Source organism: Cyprinus carpio, chromosome B1 (genome assembly GCF_018340385.1).
Source record: "Cyprinus carpio isolate SPL01 chromosome B1, ASM1834038v1, whole genome shotgun sequence".
In the NCBI taxonomy this organism is placed as follows: Eukaryota; Metazoa; Chordata; class Actinopteri; order Cypriniformes; family Cyprinidae; genus Cyprinus; species Cyprinus carpio.
Window position 1 is genome coordinate 22,570,331 of NC_056597.1, and position 23,334 is coordinate 22,593,664.

General features: G+C 33.3%; 1 protein-coding gene across 2 annotated transcripts in view; it reads left to right on the top strand.

Annotated features, from left to right (window-relative positions):
• Nucleotides 1-23,334, top strand: part of LOC109048675 (glypican-5-like) — a 94,270-nt gene that overhangs the window by 42,154 nt on the left and 28,782 nt on the right. For both annotated transcript variants that reach the window (XM_042717008.1, XM_042717009.1), the window contains exons 3-5: nt 11,144-11,838; nt 16,048-16,187; nt 17,496-17,618. In XM_042717008.1, the coding sequence (XP_042572942.1) occupies nt 11,144-11,838; nt 16,048-16,187; nt 17,496-17,618 (958 nt within the window). The remainder of the gene's footprint in view (nt 1-11,143; nt 11,839-16,047; nt 16,188-17,495; nt 17,619-23,334) is intronic.

Below are 23,334 nucleotides of genomic sequence, written 5' to 3' on the forward strand. Positions count from 1 at the left end.
TCACTGCAGTCCAAATAAAACCCATGCCACCTTTCTGTTATCCCCTTCTTTTTTGCACTTTAGTTAGGATGGTGTATTTGCAGCCATGTTTGCAGAGGTTGTGAAGGAAACTCCTGCCAAAAGCTTCTCCTCGGCAGTCGAACCCTTGTGAGAGAAGCAAACAGAAGCGCTGCCAGCGAGTGTTGGTCCAACTCAAACAGACGTAGCAGGCGAGCCGTACAAAGCTGCTTCTTTCTTCACACTAGAGCTCTGGTTTCAGGTCAGACGATTACAGAAGCACCTTCAGTGACGCCTCGTTAATCAGAGCATCGTCAAGCTCACTCGTGTTTGCCATATAAGCTCGTAAATTTTTAAAGGATACTTTTAAAGTTTAATTTGGCTATATATAAAAAAACTATATAAAAATATGTATTTATGGTATTTGTTTAGTCCTTCGTTTAATCCTTTTAATTTAAGGTTTATTGAAAGTCCAAGACTATCCAACTTTTTCAGAAAATATATCATTTACAATATTCAATAATGTATATTTATATTAAAATAATTTAATATAAAATATTTAAAATATATTTAACTTTTTGTATTTAAATATGTTTTTTATTCAAGTAACTTTTTTGTTTTTCAGTTTTGGTAATTTTTTGTTTTAATTTATTACAAATTTTATTACAAAAATTGTACAAATATATATATATATATATATATATATATATATATATATATATATATATATATATATATATATATATATATATATATATTAATGTTTGTTTGTTTGTTTGTTTATATATTTATTTTAGTCTTTCAGATATAATTTCCAAGCAGGTTAGTAATTTTACTGTTTTTATTCCATTTATGCTTTGCTAAAATTTAAATTTTGTCTTTACCAGGATGTAGGAAATATGAAAATTGAGGGAACACCAGATACGCTCATTAATATTAATTTTAATTTTGTAAAATAAATAAATAATGTATTTATTTTACATATTGCTACCATTTGGGATTCTCAACAATTGGATTTACATAAGCATAGCTGTTTCATATTACGGCGTCGCCCCCCCACCAACAGAACTCAGGACCACCTCAGAAACCTATAGTCCTGCGAGCCGTGCTGTGCCATGCTTCATAGCTGAATTAAATAATATGCTGTCATGGCTAAGTGGATTACTTAGCATTATTGAAAATGAGTAATGCTGCAATTATGGGTCGAGGGATGAGAATGGGGTCTGGGAAAGCCTTTTAGCAGCCGAGCAGATTCATATGAGAGGGAGGAGCTGCAGCAAATAGGATGAAATGCATTCCTGATTGTGCCACGATGGACAAAGATGTCAGGCGAAACAGCTGCCAGAACAATGCGTCTCGGATGAGGCTGTACGTCACTGCGGCTAATTGAATGTTGCAGGACGTGGACACGTACGTGAAAGTGGTTGACTCGAGTTATTTATATTAAGAGTTGTAAAACAAGTTATCGTTAAGAGAAAAGCCGCAACAAGACCCGTCTGTCTGTAGTGTTTACTTAACTCGACATTAAAGTCAACAAATCAGAATTAACCCTCTTTACTTTCCTAATGCACATTCCTTGTCATATTGTGAACAATTTGTTGTGTACAATTATTCTAAAAAAAATATATATTTTTATTGTATATTTTTTTCTTTGTAACTTTTTAACCTTTTTCTATTTTTAGTGATAATAATAATAATAATAATAATAATAATAATAATAATAAACATATTATTTATATATCTATATATATATATATATATATACATATATATATATTTTATTTGCTGATTTTTTTTTTTTACTTTTTTATTTAAAAACGTTGTTGCTTAGTTTTTAACCCTAATAATAAAAATAGTCATAATAATAATGTTATTTGTATGTATCTAATATCTAAAATGAAATATAGAACCCAATTTATTAAAATAAAAAATAGTATGCATTAAATGCACAACAAAAAATAAGCAAGCAGGCAAGCTAATAAATAAATAAATAGCTGGCCAAGTTTTTTTTTTTTTTTTTTTTTATGCCAATAAAAACATTGTTATGGCTCTATTTAGAGATGTAATGCCAACATCTTAGGACCCAATTAATCCTAATGCATAAGATCAAGTCTCCTCCTGTATTGTTCACATATAAATGCATCAGATTACTGAAGTAAAATGAGTTGTGAATTCTGCTTTGTTGACTTAAACGTTGTCAAAATAGTGGTTGAGCAAAGAAAAAACAATAACCTTGCTTATTCTCGCTTGTAACGTTTATTTCCTTTGACAATAAAACCACAGGCCTGATCTTCAATAGTCAACTGTTCTTTTAAGAGCTCACATGTTGTTTGCAAATAAAAAATCAAGTTTCCACCTGGGCTTGCGGTATTTACGAAATCTCTTTATGTCCTTTGAAGGTCCTCGTCATAGTAGAATTAACCTACCGGGTCGCGAGACCTTACAAACATCACGTCAGCTGTCTGTAGGAGAGCTCGGAGTAAAGATATTTGGTGTCTTTGCTGTGGTTGTGCCCTTTATCTGATGAACAATGCATTAGAGCAGCTCATGCAGTATTCATGCACCAGTCTGAGCATTGATGCATTGTTCTTCTACTAAAGGCCACCTGTAAAGATCAGTCCCGTTTGGGACGTGCACAGCACTTGACAAAATGTATCTCCAGCATTAAGAGGCAGAACTACAAGAACCCAGGCAGTTTCATAATGAGCAGATGACTGATTTGTAACAATATTACAAACCATAATTAATGCAATGTTAATGCAAAAGCATGTTAATGCTAATGCTAACTATGCTGAGCTTGGTTTCACGCATCATTTTTTTTTTTTATTATTTAAAGGAATAGTTCACCTAAAAATTAAAATTAGTTTTTTCATCAGATTTAGAGAAATGTAGCATAACATCCCTGTCTCACCAGTGCACTCTGCAGTGAATGGGTGCCGTCGGAATGAGAGTCCAAACAGCTTATAAAAACATCATAATAATGAACAAGTAATCCACACCACTCCAGTCCATCAGTTAATGTCTTGTGAAGCTAAAAGCTACATGTTTGTAAGAAACAAATCCATCAATAAGGCATTTTAATTTCAAACCACCTCTTCCAGCTAAAATACGAGTCCACAGTAACGCTTCCTCCAGTGAAAATGATGTGGTTTCTCACATCAAAATCCATTGACATGTTCGTTTAGAACTGTTTTGGGCTGTTTTACAGTGTTTGATGTGTGCATATTTCTCCCCTGATTCAGACAAAATGACTTTTTTTACTGGAGAAAGTAACATGGATAGAGGACTCTTATTTTAGCCGGAAGCAATTAACGGTTTGAAGATAAAAAAAAAAAAAAAAATATATATATATATATATATATATATATATATATATATATATATATATATGGATTTGTTTTTTATAAACATACAGTTTTTGTCTTCTCAAGACATTAACTGATGGACTGGAGTGGTGTGGATTATGGTGATGTTTTTATCAGCTGTTTGGACTCTCATTCTGACGGCACCCATTCACTGCAGAGCATCCATTGCTGAGACACTGATGTAATGCTACATTTCTCCAAATCGTATGAAGAAACAAACTCATCTACATCTCAGATGGCCTGAGGGTAAGAGTAAATATTCAGCAAATTTTTGGGATATTTTACATATTTTTGGGTGGACTATTTCTTTAAGTAGTTAGGTATGTCAGCAGTTTCTAACTGTAACTGACTTGCTTGGAAGATTCTCTTCAAACCGGTCCATGACTGCATTCCCAATATATCATGTCCTCTCCTGTTTTATTTCTTAATTTGAAATGAATGTTTCCCAGCTCAAATCACGCACGTTGTTTCCTCCTCCCCTCGTTTGATAACTTTCAGTAATGGCACAGCATACGTGGTGAAGTTAAACTCACACACAGTCATGCCGTTCTTCTCGATCTTGCCCCAATTTGTGGTTTGAAATATGTATAACTGCGGATGCTTGTTAGAAAACATCAAGGGGTTTTAATGACCCCTGAAACCTCGGTGAATGAGCGTGTTGTGTAAAGCCCCTGATCTTTGTTAGAGCTTGAATTGTATGAATCATATAATAAGATTGTCAGTGAGAGTCTGAAAAACTGGGATGATTGAAGTTCTGCTAATAAAAAAAATATTGCTGCTGAGTATCATTGTGCCTGGGACAATATTAATTATAATAAAATATTTTAATATATATATATATATATATATATATATATATATATATATATATATATAATACTGCTGTCAAACTGATTAATTGCATTCAAAATAAAAGTTTTTGTTTACATAATATATGTTTGTGTACTGTGTTTATTTATGTATATATAAATACATACATACAGAATATATTTTGAAAATATTTACATGTACAAATATTTATATTATTAAGAAATGAGTATATATGTAACATACATGTAATTTTCTCACTAATAGTTTTTCTAATAATATTTTATTTAATCAAAATATATTTTATAATAAATATATAAAATAATGAATGTACAAGTATATACAAACATTATAAATATATAAATTGTATTATACATGTATTATACATTTTCCATATACATATATATATGTGTGTGTGTGTATATATATATATATATATAGATATATATATATATATATATATATATATATATATATATATATATATATATATATAATTTTTTTTTTCCTCTTTTCTTTCAATTTTAAGTATGTAAACTATGCCATTGCCTATTGTCAGCTTTAGTACACTAGCACATAAATGGCCTTGGAGCTAGAATATATGGAATAAATGTTATAAAACTGACATTTTTATTTTATTGGGAATCTTTAAATAAATCCCCAGATTCTTATTTAACAGTTAAAAGTTGGCAAACTTTAATTTCACAGTTGGGATCATCAGTGATGCCAACTCTTAATTTGGCCCTGATTTATATCGAACCACGCAGAAAGAATAAGAATGCTGTTTAGTAAATAGTTGTGGTGTTTTCTACGGCTCCCAGCGGATAGCTAATGAAAAATAGCCCTGTGATATTCACGCTTGAGATGCTTCCTGCTGAAGTTGCTGAAACTCAGCATAGCATAGCCGTCCTTGAGATTTTCTCATGGGCTTTTCTCTTCTAGCGTCCCGCTATGAAGCACTCATATGGTTCCAATCTGAGGTGACACGAATCTCCTCTCCCTCCTGCCTTTCCTGTCCTCCTCATGCTCCGAATGAAGGAAATGCCAGGGTTTTACCCATCATGAATCGCAGGTGTGCTCTCCACGCTCTCTTCGTCTCAGTTCTGATGAGTTAGCACTTTTGTCACGATTTGGTTTGATCTCTCCTGAAACTCTTTGGGGGTTTCCCTGAGGCGTCCCCTCGTGGAGACATCAGCAGAAAATGTTGGAGCCATCGGCCAGGCTTCAGGGCAAATGTTCAAGGTCTCTCAGTCTCGGTTATCCTGCTGTCATGCTAATAGTTTGCCTCGGGAAAGTGAACGTGTAAGATGAAGGCAAAGGAATGGATGGAGTCACTGGTGTTAATTAAGAATACATCATGTCATGTTGACTGTTTATCCAATGTTATATTAAAAAATAAAATAAATTAAAAAGAAGATATCTTATTTTCGACATGTACCAGGTTTCCTGTGGTAATAGACAACCTAAAGATAATGGGGTTTTGAAACCCCAAAAAGTCAATGAAATTAACAAAATAGAATTTAATCCCACCCTCAATTTTGAAGTTACGCATTTCTCAAATATTCACTCAGTTATAAAATACTGTTACTGTTATTGTTATTTATTTATAAATGACAACAATACGTATTCCTACTTTAATTATAGATCTTATAAAAGTATAGGTATTAATTATAGATCTAATTCTTTTTTTGAATAATTTGTAAAAATCTGTAAATATAACCTGAAAAAAAAATAGAAATAAAAAATCAGACCTGGGTGTTTTGTTTTGTTTTTTACAATAGTTAAAATCTTCCTTTTGCAAATTGTACACCAAATCATAGATCTTATATATATATATATAAAAAAAAAAGATATAGATTCAAATATTTAAATATAGATTCAATTTAATAATATAAAACTTATGTGTTTTTTATTTTTTAAGTATACATTTAATTTGATTCAAAAACAAATGAACTTTATCTTTATCTTTCTCTTTATTCCTTCCTTCCTTCCTTCATTTCTTCTTTCTTTCTTTTTCTTTCTTTCTTTCTTTCTTTCTTTCTTTCTTATGTGAATATGTGAAACATCTATAATAAGGGGACCTACATGTGACTGGAATTGTCTTAAATGACCCGAGAACTCACAGAAACTCATCGGCCAAAGAGTGTGGGAAACCATGGCACCCTTTAAAGGGTGGTAGCTTGAGGTTTTGACTCTGGATTAACCACGAGTGCAATGAATTTCTTGGAAATTCATCCTCTCAGCGTGTCCTGCGAGTTTGGTTCTCCTTGACTACAGTGCGTAACGAGCCACTAAATGAGACAAATAGCCACGGAGCATATAATGGGTTCTACTCTAGTCACCTCCAGTCAGTGAACTCACTAATCTTCCCGTTTAGCTCCTAAAGACGTCAATCTTTATACACACACATGCTCAGACATATTGTCTTTCTGTGGTCTAGTAAGGAGGATTCATTAACGCTCGGTGGTAAACAATCTTCGGTGACCTCCCTGAGCCGGCCAGCTCTTAATCAGCTGTGTCTAATCCCTGTGAACCCTCAGTAGTCAGCCAAGACCAAACGTATCGAATGCGTCTAATCCTCTCACACAAATCACTGCCCGACACTCACACATTTCTGCTCTTTTTGTCTTTGCCACCACGAGGATACTAGTTTAGAGTAGTACATTCTTGAAATAAAGGTAATTTGTTAAATGTAAAAAAATTAGTTGCATGCTGTATAAGAAGGTTATATATGTCATACAAATCTTTACACATTTGCACATTTAAAAAATTGCTTGGCTCTCAGACAGACAGACACAGACAAAACATTTGGAAAATGGGGGGGGGGGTTTACAAAGAAGTTATGGTATAATGAGAGGAAACCTTGGGAGAAACTGAGACTCATTTTACAGTATTTCCACTTAGATGAATTGTTCAGACATTAACGAGGAGACACAGGAGGTCGTTCTGTGCCGACCGAGGTTCTCTTGTACTCAGGTATTTCTCAGGGCTCATAAAAAGCGCAGCAAGGATATTGCTAACTCTGAAAGTCATACTTCACTCACAGACAAAAAGACTTTAGCAGGAAATTGGACGTCCTGCCGCGTTGATCCTGCAACTTGCATCAGGTTATTTCTGCTTATCTGGCCCGACTTTATTGATTGTAGAAATATCATCCCAAATCTCTTTTGGCTATATATAGTGTTTATTATACTTTATTGGATGACATCAAAGCTGAAGGATTTAATCCAAAAATATTGTTGGCCTCAATCATTCCAAGTTGGAAATCTCTTTTGGCAATATATATATATATATATATATATAAATATATATATATATATATATATATATATATATATATATATATATATACAGTTCAGGTCAAAAGTTTGGAAACATTACTATTTTTAATGTTTTTGAAAGAAGTCTCTTCTGCTCATCAAGCCTGGATTTATTTGATCAAAAATACAGGAAAAACAATAATATTGTGAAATATTATTACAACTTAAAATAATAGTTTTCTATTTGAATATACTTTAAAAAAATAATTTATTCCTGTGATGCAAAGCTGAATTTTCAGCATCATTACTCCAGCCTTCAGTGTCACATGTAACATCCAGTCTATCACATGATCATTTAGAAATCATTCTAATATTCTGATTTATTATGAGTGTTGGAAACAGTTCTGCTGTCTAATATATTTGATGAATAAAAGGTTAAAAGAACTGCATTTATTCAAAAAAAAAAAAAAAAAAAATTCTAATAATATATATTCTAATAATATATTTTCTTTACTATCACTTTTTATCAGTTTAACACATCCTTGCTGAATAAAAGTATTGATTTTATTTAAAAAAAAGAAGAAAAAAAAATACTGACCCCAAATTACTGACCAGTAGTGTATATTATTACAAAATATTTATATTTTAAAAACATAGCTTCTTTTTTTTTTTTTTTTTTTTTTTTTACCTTTTATTCATCAAAGTATCCTAAAAAAGTATCACAAGTTCTGAAAAAATATTAAGCAGCAGAACTGTTTCCAACTTTGAAAATGAATCATCATATTAGAATGATTTCTAAAGGATCATGTGATTAAGATCCTAAAAATTCAGCTTTGCATCACAGAAATAAATGATCATTTAAAGTATAATAAATTTAAAAACAATTATTTCAAATTGTTATAACATATCTCAATATAAAATTTTTTTTTCTGTATTTTTTTTTGATCAAATAAATGCAGGCTTGATGAGCAGAAGAAACTTCTTTCAAAAACATTAAAAATAGTAATGTTTCCAAACTTTTGACCTGTACTGTATATATATATATATATATATATATATATATATATATATATATATATATATATATATATATATAAACTGCCATTCAAAAGTTTGGGGTCGGTAAGATTTGTGTCTCTTCTGCTCATTAAGGCTGCATTTATTTGATGAAAAATTTTATAAAAACAGTAATATGTTGAAATATTATTACAGTTTAAAATAACTGGTTTCTATGTGCATATATTATAAAATGCAATTTAATCCTTGTGATTCAAAGCTGAATTTGCAACATCATTACTCCAGTCTTCAGCGTCACATGATCCTTCAGAAATCATTATAATATGCTGATTTGTTGATCAAGAAACATTTCTGATTATTACCAATATTGAAAACAGTTTGTTTTTCGATAAATAGATTTTTGATGAACTTGAAGAACTGCATTTATTTGAAATAATTATTTTTGCAATAATACAAGTCCTGATCAGTTGAATACATACCTTGCTGAATAAAATTAAGTTGTTTAAAAAGATCTTACTGACCTCAAACCTTACAACAGTAGTTTGTATTACTTCATAATTTCACCAAAAATAAATAGAATAAAATATATTTTTTAAGAGAATATCTTAAAATCCATGGAGTTTTTCTTTTTACAGAAGTTATTTTACAGTATAGTTTTTCAGAGATTTTTTTTCTTTTTGAATATCATTTATAAAACTTTGCATTAAAATGTGTTAGTGTATGTATTCACGAAATATATTTCTTATGATGTACCCTCGTACATTTTTTCTTCCAAGAAACCGCATACAGAATTAAAACCGATGGAAGAAAGGCCATTAAAACTACAATAACTATGAGTCATTTCCAGCATGATGAGTTATTGTTTATACATCACATATGAATTAGCGCTGAGTGTTTGGAGAATGTGCACAAAGATGATTTTGGGCATCATATATAGAGATAATAGGGAATAATAAAAAAAGAATGATCTTTCAATGCGCTCTTTAAACGCAGAGATATGGAGAGCGCTTCAAGGCATCATTGCACCAGTGTATCTTCAAGCTCTATGCGTCTTGTTATCCACTTTTTTTTATTTCTCTCTCTCTCTGGACTGAGGAAGCTCTTTAGATCTCATTGCACACAGATAAAAAAGTATTTCATATTGGGTTCGCCTGCAGGAAGAGCCATTCTCTGCTCCGCTGCTTTCAATGGGCCTGGGACTCGTTTCTGTATAGTGTGGGCTTTTACACGCTCAAAGCACTAACTACAGAGAATATTGCAAGAATGCCACTAGTTTGATGACATTTTTATGCAAATGTCAAAAGTAGACTAGACTATACTGTTCAAAAGTTTGGGGCTTTTTAGTGTTTTTGAAAGACGTTTCTTCTGCTGCTCACCAAGGCTGTCATTTATTTGATGAAAAATACAGTAAAAGCAGTAAAAATGTGAAATATTATTACAAATTAAAATAACTGTTTGCTATGTGAATATCTGTTAAGATGTAATTTACTCCTGTGATCCAAGCTGAATTTTCAGCATCATTACTCCAGTCTTCAGTGTCACATGATCTTCAGAAATCATTCTAATATACTGATTTGCTGCACAAGAAACATTTCTGATTATTATTGATGTTGAAAACAGTTGTGCAGCTGCTTAGCAACTTTTTTTTTTTAAAAAGCGCCTAGTGACAAATCTAGCAGCTTCTTGGATAAACTTTATTTAGTTTCTGAGACTCACCAGTATTGCTGCACGAGCGCGAGGTCTTGCTCCCTGCGCACACATCTCTCAGCGTCTGCTCTGTTCAGTGAGCGGCTGAGAGGAGCAGCGCTTTCAGTTAAAATGCATATTATGTTGAATCTCTAATTTGAAATGTCTATGTTCTTTATGCTATAAGTTAAGGGTGGTTTCAGTAATAATAAATGTGCATTGTGCATGTTCAGAAGTGAGCTGCCCTGTTGTGCAAAAATGTAAACAGGCTTGTGTAAGTAATTTAACAGTGCAAAGAAAGAGAAGTAATGGGAACCTGTTTTTTATGTTCTTTTTTTTCATGTGTCTAATGGACATGAACAAGTTATTTGAAAAACATCTATGACCGTACGAAACTTGTCTAGTCTTCATGCTCTGTTGAATATGGCTTCACTAATAATAAACATACATTTCCATAAAGCATCCATATTTGTCCATGCCCATGTTGATTAGAGTATTAAAAACTTGAAACAGTATTAATTTGAAGTACATTTAGAACAGATAAAAATGTGATTAAGTTGCGATTAATCACAAGTTTACTCATAACAATCATGCGATTCATTTAATTTAATAATTTAAATAAAATATTTTAATCGATTGACAGCCCTTTATATTATATTATATTATATTATATTATATTATATTATATTATATTATATTATATTATATTAAAGAACTCTAGAGGGCCCAATTTAAGTTGTTAGTTTTGGCACTTTTTATCAATTTAATGCATCTTTGCTGAATCTGAGTATTATTTTCTTTGAAAAACAAACCCCGAAATTTTGAAATGTAGTGTATATTGAATAGTTTGAAAGGAAAAACCTGTAAAGCGTGTGAACATTTCTGTTTTCATTTCTAAGCATTGCATGTCAACAAAAAAAATTGAACAGTACTGTTTCTAAATGTGCCTTTAGCTTATTGTAAATGATTCATGCTTTGAAAATTTCTTCTTTTTTTCCATCTATCTTCCAGAAACCGTGGAGTCCCTTGTGCATCAGGCGGAGAATCACACTCATGCTGTCCTCCTGCACACGTACCGTGATCTGGCCGGTCCGGCTGCGGCTCCCCTCGGGGAGTTTTTCACAGACGTGGGTCTCTTCGTCTTGGGCTCCGAGCTCAGTCTGGAGGAAGCTTCGCAGCGCTTCTTTGACGCCCTTTTCCCCCTGGTTTATGAGCGGCTGGTGGAGCCGGATCTGTCGCGCATGTCTCTGTCGTACTCCGAGTGCGTCCGTGCCTCCTGTCGGGATCTGGGGCCATACGGCGGAGCCCCGGGTCGCCTCGCCGCGCTCATCTCCCGTGCCTCGATGCCCGGCCGGGTGTTCCTCCAGGCACTACACTTGGGCGTGGAGGTCATCAACACGACCGATCACATTCAGCTCAGCCGCGAGTGCAGACGCGGCCTGCTGAGGATGAGCTACTGCCCGCACTGCCAGGGTCTGACCACCAGTAAGCCCTGCATGGGCTACTGTCTCAACGTGGTGCGAGGCTGTCTCGCCAGCCTGGCCGAAGTGGACGCCCACTGGAGGGAGTTTGTGCGCTCGTTAGAGACGCTCTCCACCCGCATGCACGGGGCGCAGGATCTGGAGCAAGTGCTTCTGGAAGTTCACGGGCTGGTGAGGGACGCCGTGGCCCACGCGCAGAGGAACGCACCGCGACTTTCTGCACAGGTACGCCGGATATTTGACAATTAGAACATTTTAAACAATTTTCATGCTCAAGTGAATTTCAAAGCTATCATGTAAGGTATTTTTACTTAAAAGTATTTATTTCATAATAAGTTAAATGTTTCTGGGACAAGAGTAAATAATAGAATCTACACATAAAATGTATACAATTATTAATTATTTTTCAGTGGGGTCACATCATATATTAAGATCACTAGTTTGATGACATTTTTATGCAAATGTCAAAAGTAGACTAGACTATACTGTTCAAAAGTTTGGGGCTTTTTAGTGTTTTTGAAAGACGTTTCTTCTGCTCACCAAGGCTGCATTTATTTGATGAAAAATACAGTAAAAGCAGTAAAAATGTGAAATATTATTACAAATTAAAATAACTGTTTGCTATGTGAATATCTGTTAAGATGTAATTTACTTCTGTGATCAAAGCTGTATTTTCAGCATCATTACTCCAGTCTTCAGTGTCACATGATCTTCAGAAATCATTGTAATATGCTGATTTGCTGCTCAAGAAACATTTCTGATTATTATTGATGTTGAAAACAGTTGTGCTTCTGCTTAGCGACTTTTTTTTAAAAAGCCCCTAGCAACAAATCTAGCAGCTTCTTGGATAAACTTTATTTAGTTTCTGAGACTGCGCACACATCTCTCAAAAGCGATTTTGACTGGAATAAAACAATGCATTGCCAAATTACATACATACATTCTATTTTTCACAAAGTGTATAATATTCTGACATGACTTGATGGCAGCATTTAGTTTTAAAATCCTGAAGGCTAAACATTCACAAATAGGTGAACATTTTTCTTTCAAACCCAAATCCAAGCCTTTGCATTTTTGCAGTTTTCATGTCTTGAGAAGTCGGTGTTAAAGTCGTGGTGTAACTACTGTTTGGATGATGTGGAATGCTGTACGGCCTGAACATGAGTTGCTCGCAGTCACACATGCCATGCTGCAGCCAGAGAGCCCAGAACATTCCCAAAATACTCTCTGTGTGGGCAGCTGCAGCGGGACGGCCGGCCACGCTCATGTGTGCTGGACGCCTGCAGTCATACTCCGCTTCTGTGGGATTCTGTACACATGTTCAGATAGTGTTGTGGTGGTGCTGTTGAAATGTGAAGGTTTGCAGACGGAGCGTCTGTGTGTGTATGTATGTGTGTGCGCAGTCTTCAAACTGCAGGGATTTGTCAGCGATCGAGTGACACTTGATCTGCGGGGGTCAGGAGTGGATCAGAATCTGGATCAGAATCAAGTCTCTAATAAGGTGTTGTCACTGGCTGAGGGTCACGGCTAGTGTAAGAACAATGAAAACAGTTTGTATGACCTGTGGAAATTAAGTCCAAATTATCCCAATTGTTGTGGAGGAATGATGATCTTCATAAAAGTCAATAAGTGTCTAGACTCTAGAGTGTCTGGCATTTTTGGCTGAGATACAACTATTTGAAAATCTGAGGGTGCAAAAAAAAAAAAAAAAATACTGAGAAAATCACCTTTAAAGTTGTCCAAATCAAGTTCTTAGCAGTGCATATTACTAATCAAAAATTAAGTTTTATATATTTACAGCAAGAAATTAACAAAATATCTTCATGGAATATGATCTGTACTTAATATCCTAATGATTTTTGGCATAAAAGAAAAATCGATAATTTATATATATATATATATATATATACATTTTACATAAAAACAAAAACTTATATTAAACAGAATGTTTAATTTATTAACAAAACAAATACACCATGCTATAGACCTAATATAATATATATATTCTCATATATTCTCATATATATATAATATATGAGAAATAACTTATAAAACACTGAAAATCACCAAACAAATAAATAAGAAATTAATGTTAAAAAAAGCTTCCAGAATCATCTTAGATAAATGGCAAAAGTCAAAAGGCCCTCCAAAGTCTAAAATAGTTTTTAAGCATGGTGCTTTGAAACTAAATCTATCGCCAGCTTCTTGTCTTTCTCACCTCATCAGCTCGACGCCAGCCGCTGATCTGAGCGACTGTTGTTCAGCACACTGCATTGTTCAAAATATATATAAAAAAGAAAACTTAATGATGTTAGTTTAAAAAAATAAAATAAAATCAAAGCAATTTCTCTTGCATTTTGTTCTTTTTTCTGTATCGAAAACGTACTGAACCGTGACACCACAGTGTCGTATCAAACCGAACCGTGAATTTTGTAAACCGTTACACCACTATAAATATATATATATATACTGTATTAGTGTTGTCAAATGATAAATCCAAAATAAAAGTTTTTGTTTACATAATATATGTGTGTACTGTGTATATTTATTACACATGCATGTATGTGTAATAACATATTTATTTAAGAAAAATATGTTACGTTTATATATTAAGTATATTTATATATGATACAAAATATATGAATATAAATATAAACATGTAAATACATGTAAATATTTTTTAAATATATGCTGTATGTGTGTGTATTTATATATACATAATAAATATACACAGTACCCAGCACAGCACATATATTATGTAAACAAAAACTTATTTTGGATGCGATTAATCGTGATTAATCATTTGACAGCACCAATATATATATATAATTATTATTATAAGGGATCATATGATGCGATTTCAATTTTTCCTTTCTCTTTGGAGTGTTACAAGCTCTTGGTGAATAAAGAAGATCTGTGAAGTTGTAAAGACTAAAGTCTTAAATCCAAAGAGATATTCTTTATAAAAGCTGAGACTCGTCCACGCCCCCTGAAACGGCTCGTTTAAACACGCCCCCACATCTCTACGTCACGATGTGGGAAGATTTGCATAACGCCGCCCAGATGTTCACGCAAAGAAAGAAGGCATACCTTGTATTCTGGTTGTAGTATTGTTGTTTCTGCTGCCGCCATGTCATATAGACGCTGTGTGTTTCACTGTGAAAGCGAAACTATTTTGTTTGGCCTTCTAAAAGAGGACGATATCCTCTCCATCATGCCTGGAGCTGAACTGTGCTGGTCGCTGAAGAAATACATCAATTTTGCACTGTGGATCGCCAAATCGGCTTTCACTGTGGACGAAGCGGCGTCCAGCCCGGGGTCGTCATATATGGTTGCTGCAAGACCAAGGTACACTCCTTCGTAGAATCCCCCGCCGCACCGTTCTCAAGCTCACTCAAGCCGGCCGTGGCTCACTCTAGACCGCGGTGTGTGACGCTGTTTCGTTGAGAAAGCGTTCTTCCAAAAGAAGACACAACTAGAAATCATGTTTATATCACGTTTATAAAGGGTTTTATGGTTATGCCTTGTCGCTCCGGCCGGACAAGGCATCACATTATGTTAAGAGGCGTAACATTTCCGTCACACGCTCTAGGCATTTGGCCAATCACAACGCGCTGGATAGCTGGCCAATCACAGCACACCTCGCTTTTCAGAGCGATGAGCCTCGTGAAAATTGAGTGTTTCAGAAGGCGAAGGATAGAGGAGAAACAATAATGTACAGTATGTGGAAAATAATGTGTTTTAACCTTAAACCGCATAAACACATTTCATTACACCAAATGCACCAAATAATGTTCTTTTTAGCAGCATCTTATGACCCCTTTAATACAGAGCTGTGATTAAACTGACTTGGAACTACCTGTGCATTAAAGGGTTTTAATGCATACCTTAGTTCCAGCCAGTCAGAATCCAGTATTCAAACAAAACCTTGGCATAAATATATATAAAGAGATTTTAAATTCTGAAAACTGTGTTGGAGAAAAGTCAGATTGGACCCGGTGGTTTCAGACTTGGCTTCAGATGGTGAAGATCTGCCGTTTTTGTCTCCAAAACCAGAAAGTCTGTGAACAATCCATGGATGTGCCATCTGATGCTGAGACGACTGACTGAGCACATGAGTCAGTATATCCAGTAAACAGTGAATGAGTCAGTCACTTTACAACATATAAATGTGCTCTTACCACCTCTTTCCTATAAAAGCTCACTTTCCGGTAGTTGTGTATAAACAATCGCTCTCTATTTCTCTGACCGTCCCAGTCTTGTGAATGCTGTTGCTGCATGAGTTAATCAGCAGCATCACCTAGTGCTTGATCGTGTTACTACAGGCACATCGACCCCTTTTGACCTGAAGAAGTGCAAGTTTAAGTGCTTTAGCCACTGTTAAATATCTTGTTAGTGTGTGGATGTGCTGGTAATGGTGTGTGATCTGTGCAGGTGCGCAGGGTGTGCGGTGACCCCGTCAGACAGCAGCCGGAGCAGGTGAGCAGCGGTCAGCACGGCAGCGCCGGACGAGACTCCATTCCTCTGAAAGGAGCGGTCAGAAACGCAGACGACACGCTCAGCAACAGGAGGAAGTAAGTCTGGAAAATAGCTGCTAACATCAACACATGCTGTAGACTGCAGCCAAAGCTCTGGAGGCATCTGCTCATCTTTGTGTTATGATGACTGTTTACACAGTTTAGAATAATGAAGTCATTGAAACTATGAACTATAACGGGGTTGTGTCATGTCATGTTAAATGTTTCACAATTAACATTGGATTTTAAAATCCATTTTTTTTTTTTTTTTTTGGAAAAAACATATTTTAATATTAATACATTTAATATTTAATATTCTATCATGTTTTTCCTCTATAGAAATATATAATGAATACTGTATAAATTGGACTTTGTACATATATAATGAATACTATTTAACATATTAATATAATATTTTAATTTATCGATATTGTGTATAATAGTATTTTAAAAACATAATTATACGTGTAAAACATTATAAAAACATTATTATTATTATTAGTATTAGTACTACTAGTGTTAATGATAAACTACAGAAATATGTTGTTTATATATATATATATATATATATATATATATATATATATATATATATATATATATATATATATATTAGTATTTAGAAAACAGCATGCCTTAACATTAATGGCATTAATATTATGCATTATTAATATTGTTAATGCTTATTAACTATTAATGCTTATATTAAGATTTGTTTTGGTCTTGCATAGATTTATAATAATATAATTATAGCATAAATTAGTATTTTGCATATATAATTAATAATATAAAGGAAAATAAATTTGTATTTGTACATAAATAATTATTAAAAAAGATTTTATATGTTAATATGGTATTTTTAATTAATTAAAACATTGTGTATAATAGTATTTTTAAAACATGTTTTAATATTATAATAACATATTAATGCAATATAATAATATATTAATACAATATTAATATTTGGTTTTGTCTCATACAGAAAAAAAAAAACTTTTTTTTTTTTTTTTTTTAATAACAGTACAAGTTGGTCTTTTTACAGATGATACATTTCATATAATATATTTTACCAGTTAATATCAAAATGTTAATCAATAATATTTAACATTTAATAACCAGATATACAAAATATACTGTAAATGAAAAATAGTTGGGGTAGCCAATGAAGTGAATTGTTGGTTATGTTAATATTTAATTTATGCACATAAAGAATTCTTACATTCTTACAATATTATGTCCTTGACAGCTGCATTCATTGGAAGAGATTTTTTTTAATAAAAGTTGTTGAAGCTGCAGTGTTTCCAGAGCTGTGTTAGCGCTCCCTCTGCTGGACAGACAGTGAAACACTCCTCTGTGTGTCTGCAGAGAGTTCCTCAGCAGTCTGCGTCTGCACCGCGCCTTCTACGGCGGCCTGGCCGACCAGCTGTGTGTGAGCGACCTGGCCCCTGGAGACGGGACGGCCTGCTGGAACGGGGCTGGTGTGGCCAGGTAGACATCTCAAATCTTCTGCACATCTTCTGCCTCTAGCTGCAATTATTCATCATCATGTCCATAAGCATGGCATAAATCATAAAGCTTTCTTTCTGTCAGCTTCTTTAGGTGTGAATAATGAGCTAGATTTTTTTTTAGAAGGAGCTGCTTATACGCGTCTGTATTGCTATTTAGGATTTGTTTTTTTGTTTTTTTTTTGAAAATCATCATATATTAATGCATATCTTATTTGTGATTTCTGAACTTTTCAATCATCCATCTTTTGGGAATGCACTCTTTCCTGGTTAAATATCTGAAGATTTAAGCGATGATATATCATCCAGGGTGACCTTAGATATAATTATTATACTGTAAGTTGTTTTGGATAATCGTGTCTACATGATAACAGAAATGTGTTTAGGTCTGGTGTGTCGTTGATGAGATTCAGTCTTTGCTCTTTATTCTGATCAGTATGCTGTATTTTAGGGAGGATGGATAGATTTAAATTAGTGCTGTCAAATTATTAATCGCATCCAAAATATAAGTTTTTGTTTACATAATATATGCACAGTATGTGTACTGTGTATATTTATTATATATATATATATATATATATATATATATATAATACAAACACACACATGCATGTATACTGTATGTTTCAGAAAAAAAATGATATTTTTATATATTAAATATATTGATTCATAATATAAATATAGACTTGTAAACACGTAAATATTTTCAAAATAAATTCTGTGTGGTTATTATTTAACCACACAGAAGGTTATTATTTATTTAACCTTCAGGTTATTATTTATTTATTTATTTATGCTTAGAATAATTAAGATACCGTAGATGACACATTACTTTCTTATACAATATATGCAGTTTCACAGTAAATGTTTTGTTTATTTTGTCTGTTGTTTTCTGAGGCAAACTATTAGCTTGTAGCTGTTTAAACCTGTGATTATAAATTAATAATAATAATAATATATTATTATTATTTATATAATAATAATAATAATATATTATTATTATTATTATTATTATTATTATTATTATTATTATTATTAATTAAATGCTCACCTCATTTCCAGTAAAAAGGACAAAATATATTGAGTTGAAGTTGCATTTTATAAACGAAACCCTTTCTTTTCTACAAAATTGAATGTGGAAGTTAAATGCAAGCTAGTCTGTGGCCACTCATTATTTCACAGGAGTGTGTACTGTATGGAGACAGACTCGTGTGAGCATCCTCCCGTTCCCCTCTCCTCTCCTCCCCTCTCATCGAGTCCGTCTCCTCGCGCTGCTATCTCACCTGGCCTGGCAGCGCCTCAACACTCCCATGAATTCATCACCGTGGTATTTCCTCCCCGCTGTCAGTGCTGCCAGATGGCAGGTGGGAGCATATTTCAAGAGGAGAGGTTATCGTCCAGCAGTAAACGCTGAGACGGACGGTTATCACTGCCAGAGGCGCCGTCTAGTGGACACTCAGGAATACGGGATTTGAGGTTATCAAATAAACTGCTGTTGTTGCTGCCTAATCTCCAATAAATGCAGTAAAGTCATTAATATTTGCTTATTGATTAAATCAGTTCTTTTTGATTTATTTAAATGATAATCTGATTGATTTTGGTGCAGGATTGATCAGTTTATTTTATTAAAAATAATAACGATGCACTTTCAAAAATGTATGTAAATTAAGACCAATTCTCACCTAATTTAAATGAACAGAACAGAACAGAACAGAAAAGGAGTAATCACAGTTATGCAGCTAATAGCTAAAAGTTTGCTTCAGAAAAAATAAAACTTAAAACAATGTACTTGTAAGATAATTATAACAATAATTATATAATTATATATATATATAGATATAATATATATAGATATATCTATATATATATATATATTATATATATATATATATATATATCATATATATATTTAAGGTTGGGTAGCATAAAAACAACTTAAAAGATCAGCTGTTTTCAACCTAATAATAATAAATAATAATAATAATACATGATTTTGAGCAGCAAGCTCAGCATATTAGAATGAGTTCTGAAGGATCATGTGACTGGAGTAATAATGCTAAAAAATTCAGCTTTGATAATCACAGGGAATAAATTACATTTTAAAAATATATTCAAATAGAAAGCTGTTATTTTAAACAGTAGAACTGTTTCAAAATTGTACTGTTTTTGCTGTACTTTGGATCAAATAAATGCAGGCTTGTGAGAAGAGACTTCTTTAAAAAAACATGTATTAAAAATCTTACTGTTCACAAACCTTTGACTGATATTAACTAGTTATATATAAATATAAATAATAGTTTTCCGCAATACATTTTTTTATTACAGTAATAAAAACTGAAAGAAATGAAAGTAGGTAAATATACAATGTAAAAAAAAAAAAAAAAAAAAAAAAAAAAAAACACAAATCAAGTAATGTTTTTAAATCGTTTTTATTTTAAATATATTTTTTAAAATAACTAATAAACTGATATTTATACAATTACATTTTAAATAATGCATACAACTACAATCATCAACAATACTCTTTTTTTTTTGTAACCTGGTTTATTAGTTATGTTAATAGTTTGCTTCAAATAAATGAACACGAAAAGATGAAGGCCAAGGGAGAGAGTGAGATATTATGAAGATGTTTTTAATCCAATTATCATGGTTTTCAAAAGTAGCCACTACCATAGGATTCTTTGAAGTAAATTGGTACATTGTGGTAATAACTCAGTACCACATGATATGTTTCAAAGATATGTTTCAAAGATAATACCATGGTATTATCATTTTTAAGGGTAAACCTGGAATAAAATACATAATGAATTTAGGTCAATACATGTTCATATAACTCTATAGTAGTACTGTCTCTGATGATATCTGGAGGGAAGGCAGCAATCTTGTTTTACTGCGATAGATGGCCCACTTGTCTCGCTCCATACTGACTTTGTCACAAGCGGGTCTACTTATGTATGGCAGCCTGCATCCTCCATCGCACCTCAGGCCCCCGTTTTAGCGCTCGGCACCACCCGGATGGCGGTAACGGTGATAAATACGCCACGCAGCCCCAGGCCCCGCGTTCTGCCAGCACAGAGGGATAAAACGGACAAATATAAAAGCAGGACGATGAGGGGTGGACAGACTGATTTAGCAAGGCCATTCGGGCCTGAAACGGACGCGGACGTGGGCCCGTGGTCACTTTGAAAGGAGGCACACGGTTTTCTGTTTGCCCCCGGTATGTTCCGAGCGGTCGGGGCCAAAACGAACCACCTGCAATTAGCTTTGATAAAATAAGGGCAGTCGCAGAAGGAAAGGTGACCAGTTGTGGACCTTAAAGTTATTTAAGGGAAAGTTCACTCATTAGGGATGCCAACTTTTTATGAAAACATGCCGGTTCATATTTCACCTCAGAACTGGGGTCAAATATGCTGTATTCAATTTTATGTATTATTTGTTAGCCTTTCGAAGCAGATTTTGTGTGGCCTAGTGTGCTTTTTGGGCATTATAATTCATTTTCATGCTTTATGACTAATTTTTCACTTTTGTAATAATCTATAGAACAACGATTTACCAAAAAAAAAAAAAAAAAAAAAAAATTATATATATATATATGTGTTAATCATTCATGAGTATTTAAAAAGTAATACTAAATAAATGCCATTTATTAATTTTCAAATTAACGCATTAATATTTAATTAATATTAATTTACTAGGGTTTTTTTAAGTCATGTCAACATGACAGTGTTGACCACATTATATCCATATTAAATATAATATTAATTTAAATTAATATTGAACCAGTGTTTTTCAAAATATTAATTACCAAATAATATCTAAAATATGATCAATTAATTAAATATGCAAAAAAGCCAAATTTTATACTGTATACGTGTGTGTGGTGTGTGGTGGGTGTGAGAATACACAATAGTGAAAAAAAAAAAAAAAAAACGTAACAGGAAATGGTTTCCTGCAAAAATTTTAATTATCCTAAAAATACGGATAATTTCCTTTATTTCATATCTTTTTATTTAACTCTGAACATGTTTCCCCAAGATTTCAGTCTGGTATTAATTATGTATGTCTGAATGGGACTCATAAAAGATAAAAGAGGTTTTGTCTTGGCGCGTCTCCTCTCTCTAAAGATCAGTGGAAAATGACAAACGATGCAGGTATAATGTGAACTTGAAGAATATTAATACTCGCTATGATATTAGAAAAAACACACCAATTAGTGACTCACCAGCCTGCAGTTTTCAGATTAACCTTGCAGTGTTTTCTGATTGTGATCTCTGGTAAAAGTAGGCTGTCGCTTTGCTTGCAAAACTCAGTATTTTCAACTAATTTTTTTTAGTTTGTTATTTTATTTTATTGTATGTTTAATATTGTGGCAGAGAAACAAAAACTCAGCTCTGATGGGGGGCTGCTCGGGTGCTTTGCTATGCAGAGAGTTTTTTAGTTCTCTTTTAGTGTGGTGTCTGCAGCTTTTCTGGGGGCATTCTCTGTGTTTTTCTCAATATGGAAATGTGTTTGCAGCCATAATTGACTTGAGTAGGCCTCTAATCACCAAATAAAGCACTTCTCTGGATTCATTGACAGAGTTATTTATTATGTTATAAAAGCGGAAACATGTAAAATCAGGATCCCGGTCTCAAAGAACTTTTGCATGTTGCTTGTGTTGAGCTTCTAAGGGAAAACAGTTTTTGACAAAATCTGGAGGACCTTTCCTCCGGCTGACATGGACATTTGTCAGGCAGGGACGTCCTGGACAGGCTCTGGCCTTCTGAGAGTAGGTGCAATTCACAGGAGAGAGAATCACAGTGACTCATTCCTGGAGTGGTCAAGTGGTACAAACATTGACTTTGGGCACTTGCAGACTAAAGGCTTGCTCTGATGGACAGTTGGATGGATCTGAAAGGATTGAAATATAGATTTTGGCAGGTCTTGGGAAGGATGTCAGTTTGCAAATCAGCCTAGGAAAAAAGTTTGCTTTACTAATGGCTATGGTCATCCATTATTCACCCCATCCTGCTCCAAGTTCAGATGGACTGACTGCGCTTCGGTGGAACACAATACGAGTTTTGTTTTTCAGGGTGAACTTTGTTTTTGAAACTGGGATATGTTTTATCTTATGATGTGTGATCAAACCAGTTGCTCTTTTCTTTTTTCTTTCTTTCTCTTCTTTCTTGCTCTTTCTTTCTTTTCTTTCTTTAATAATAAACTGGCTCTAATTGGTCCACTTCATTTCTTTTTTCTGTTATATTTGTTATATTATGTCCATCAGGTTATGATTGATTCATTTATGTACTATTTTTTCCGGAATTGCCAGTCTAAAAAATGTACCTCTGTGTCAGGACATCAGTTTAAATTAAATTCAATTAAATAAATTAAATTAAAGTAAATATTTATTTTATTTTATTTATGTTATTTATTTTATTTTATTTTATTTTATTTATTTTATTCTTGTATTTTTGCAGGCATAATAACTGACGAATACCAATCCTCTTATGTAATAATTTACTACTTAGTTCCGGAAAACATTCATTCATTCATTCAGGGAATTATTTATTTATTTATTATTTATTTATGTATTGCTATAACTGCCATTACAGTCATCATATTTAATACCTATATTTGAATTAAATTTTCATTCAGTCATTCCATTCATCATGCATTAATTCATTCATTCATTCATTCATTTTAATTTGACATTGCCAGTC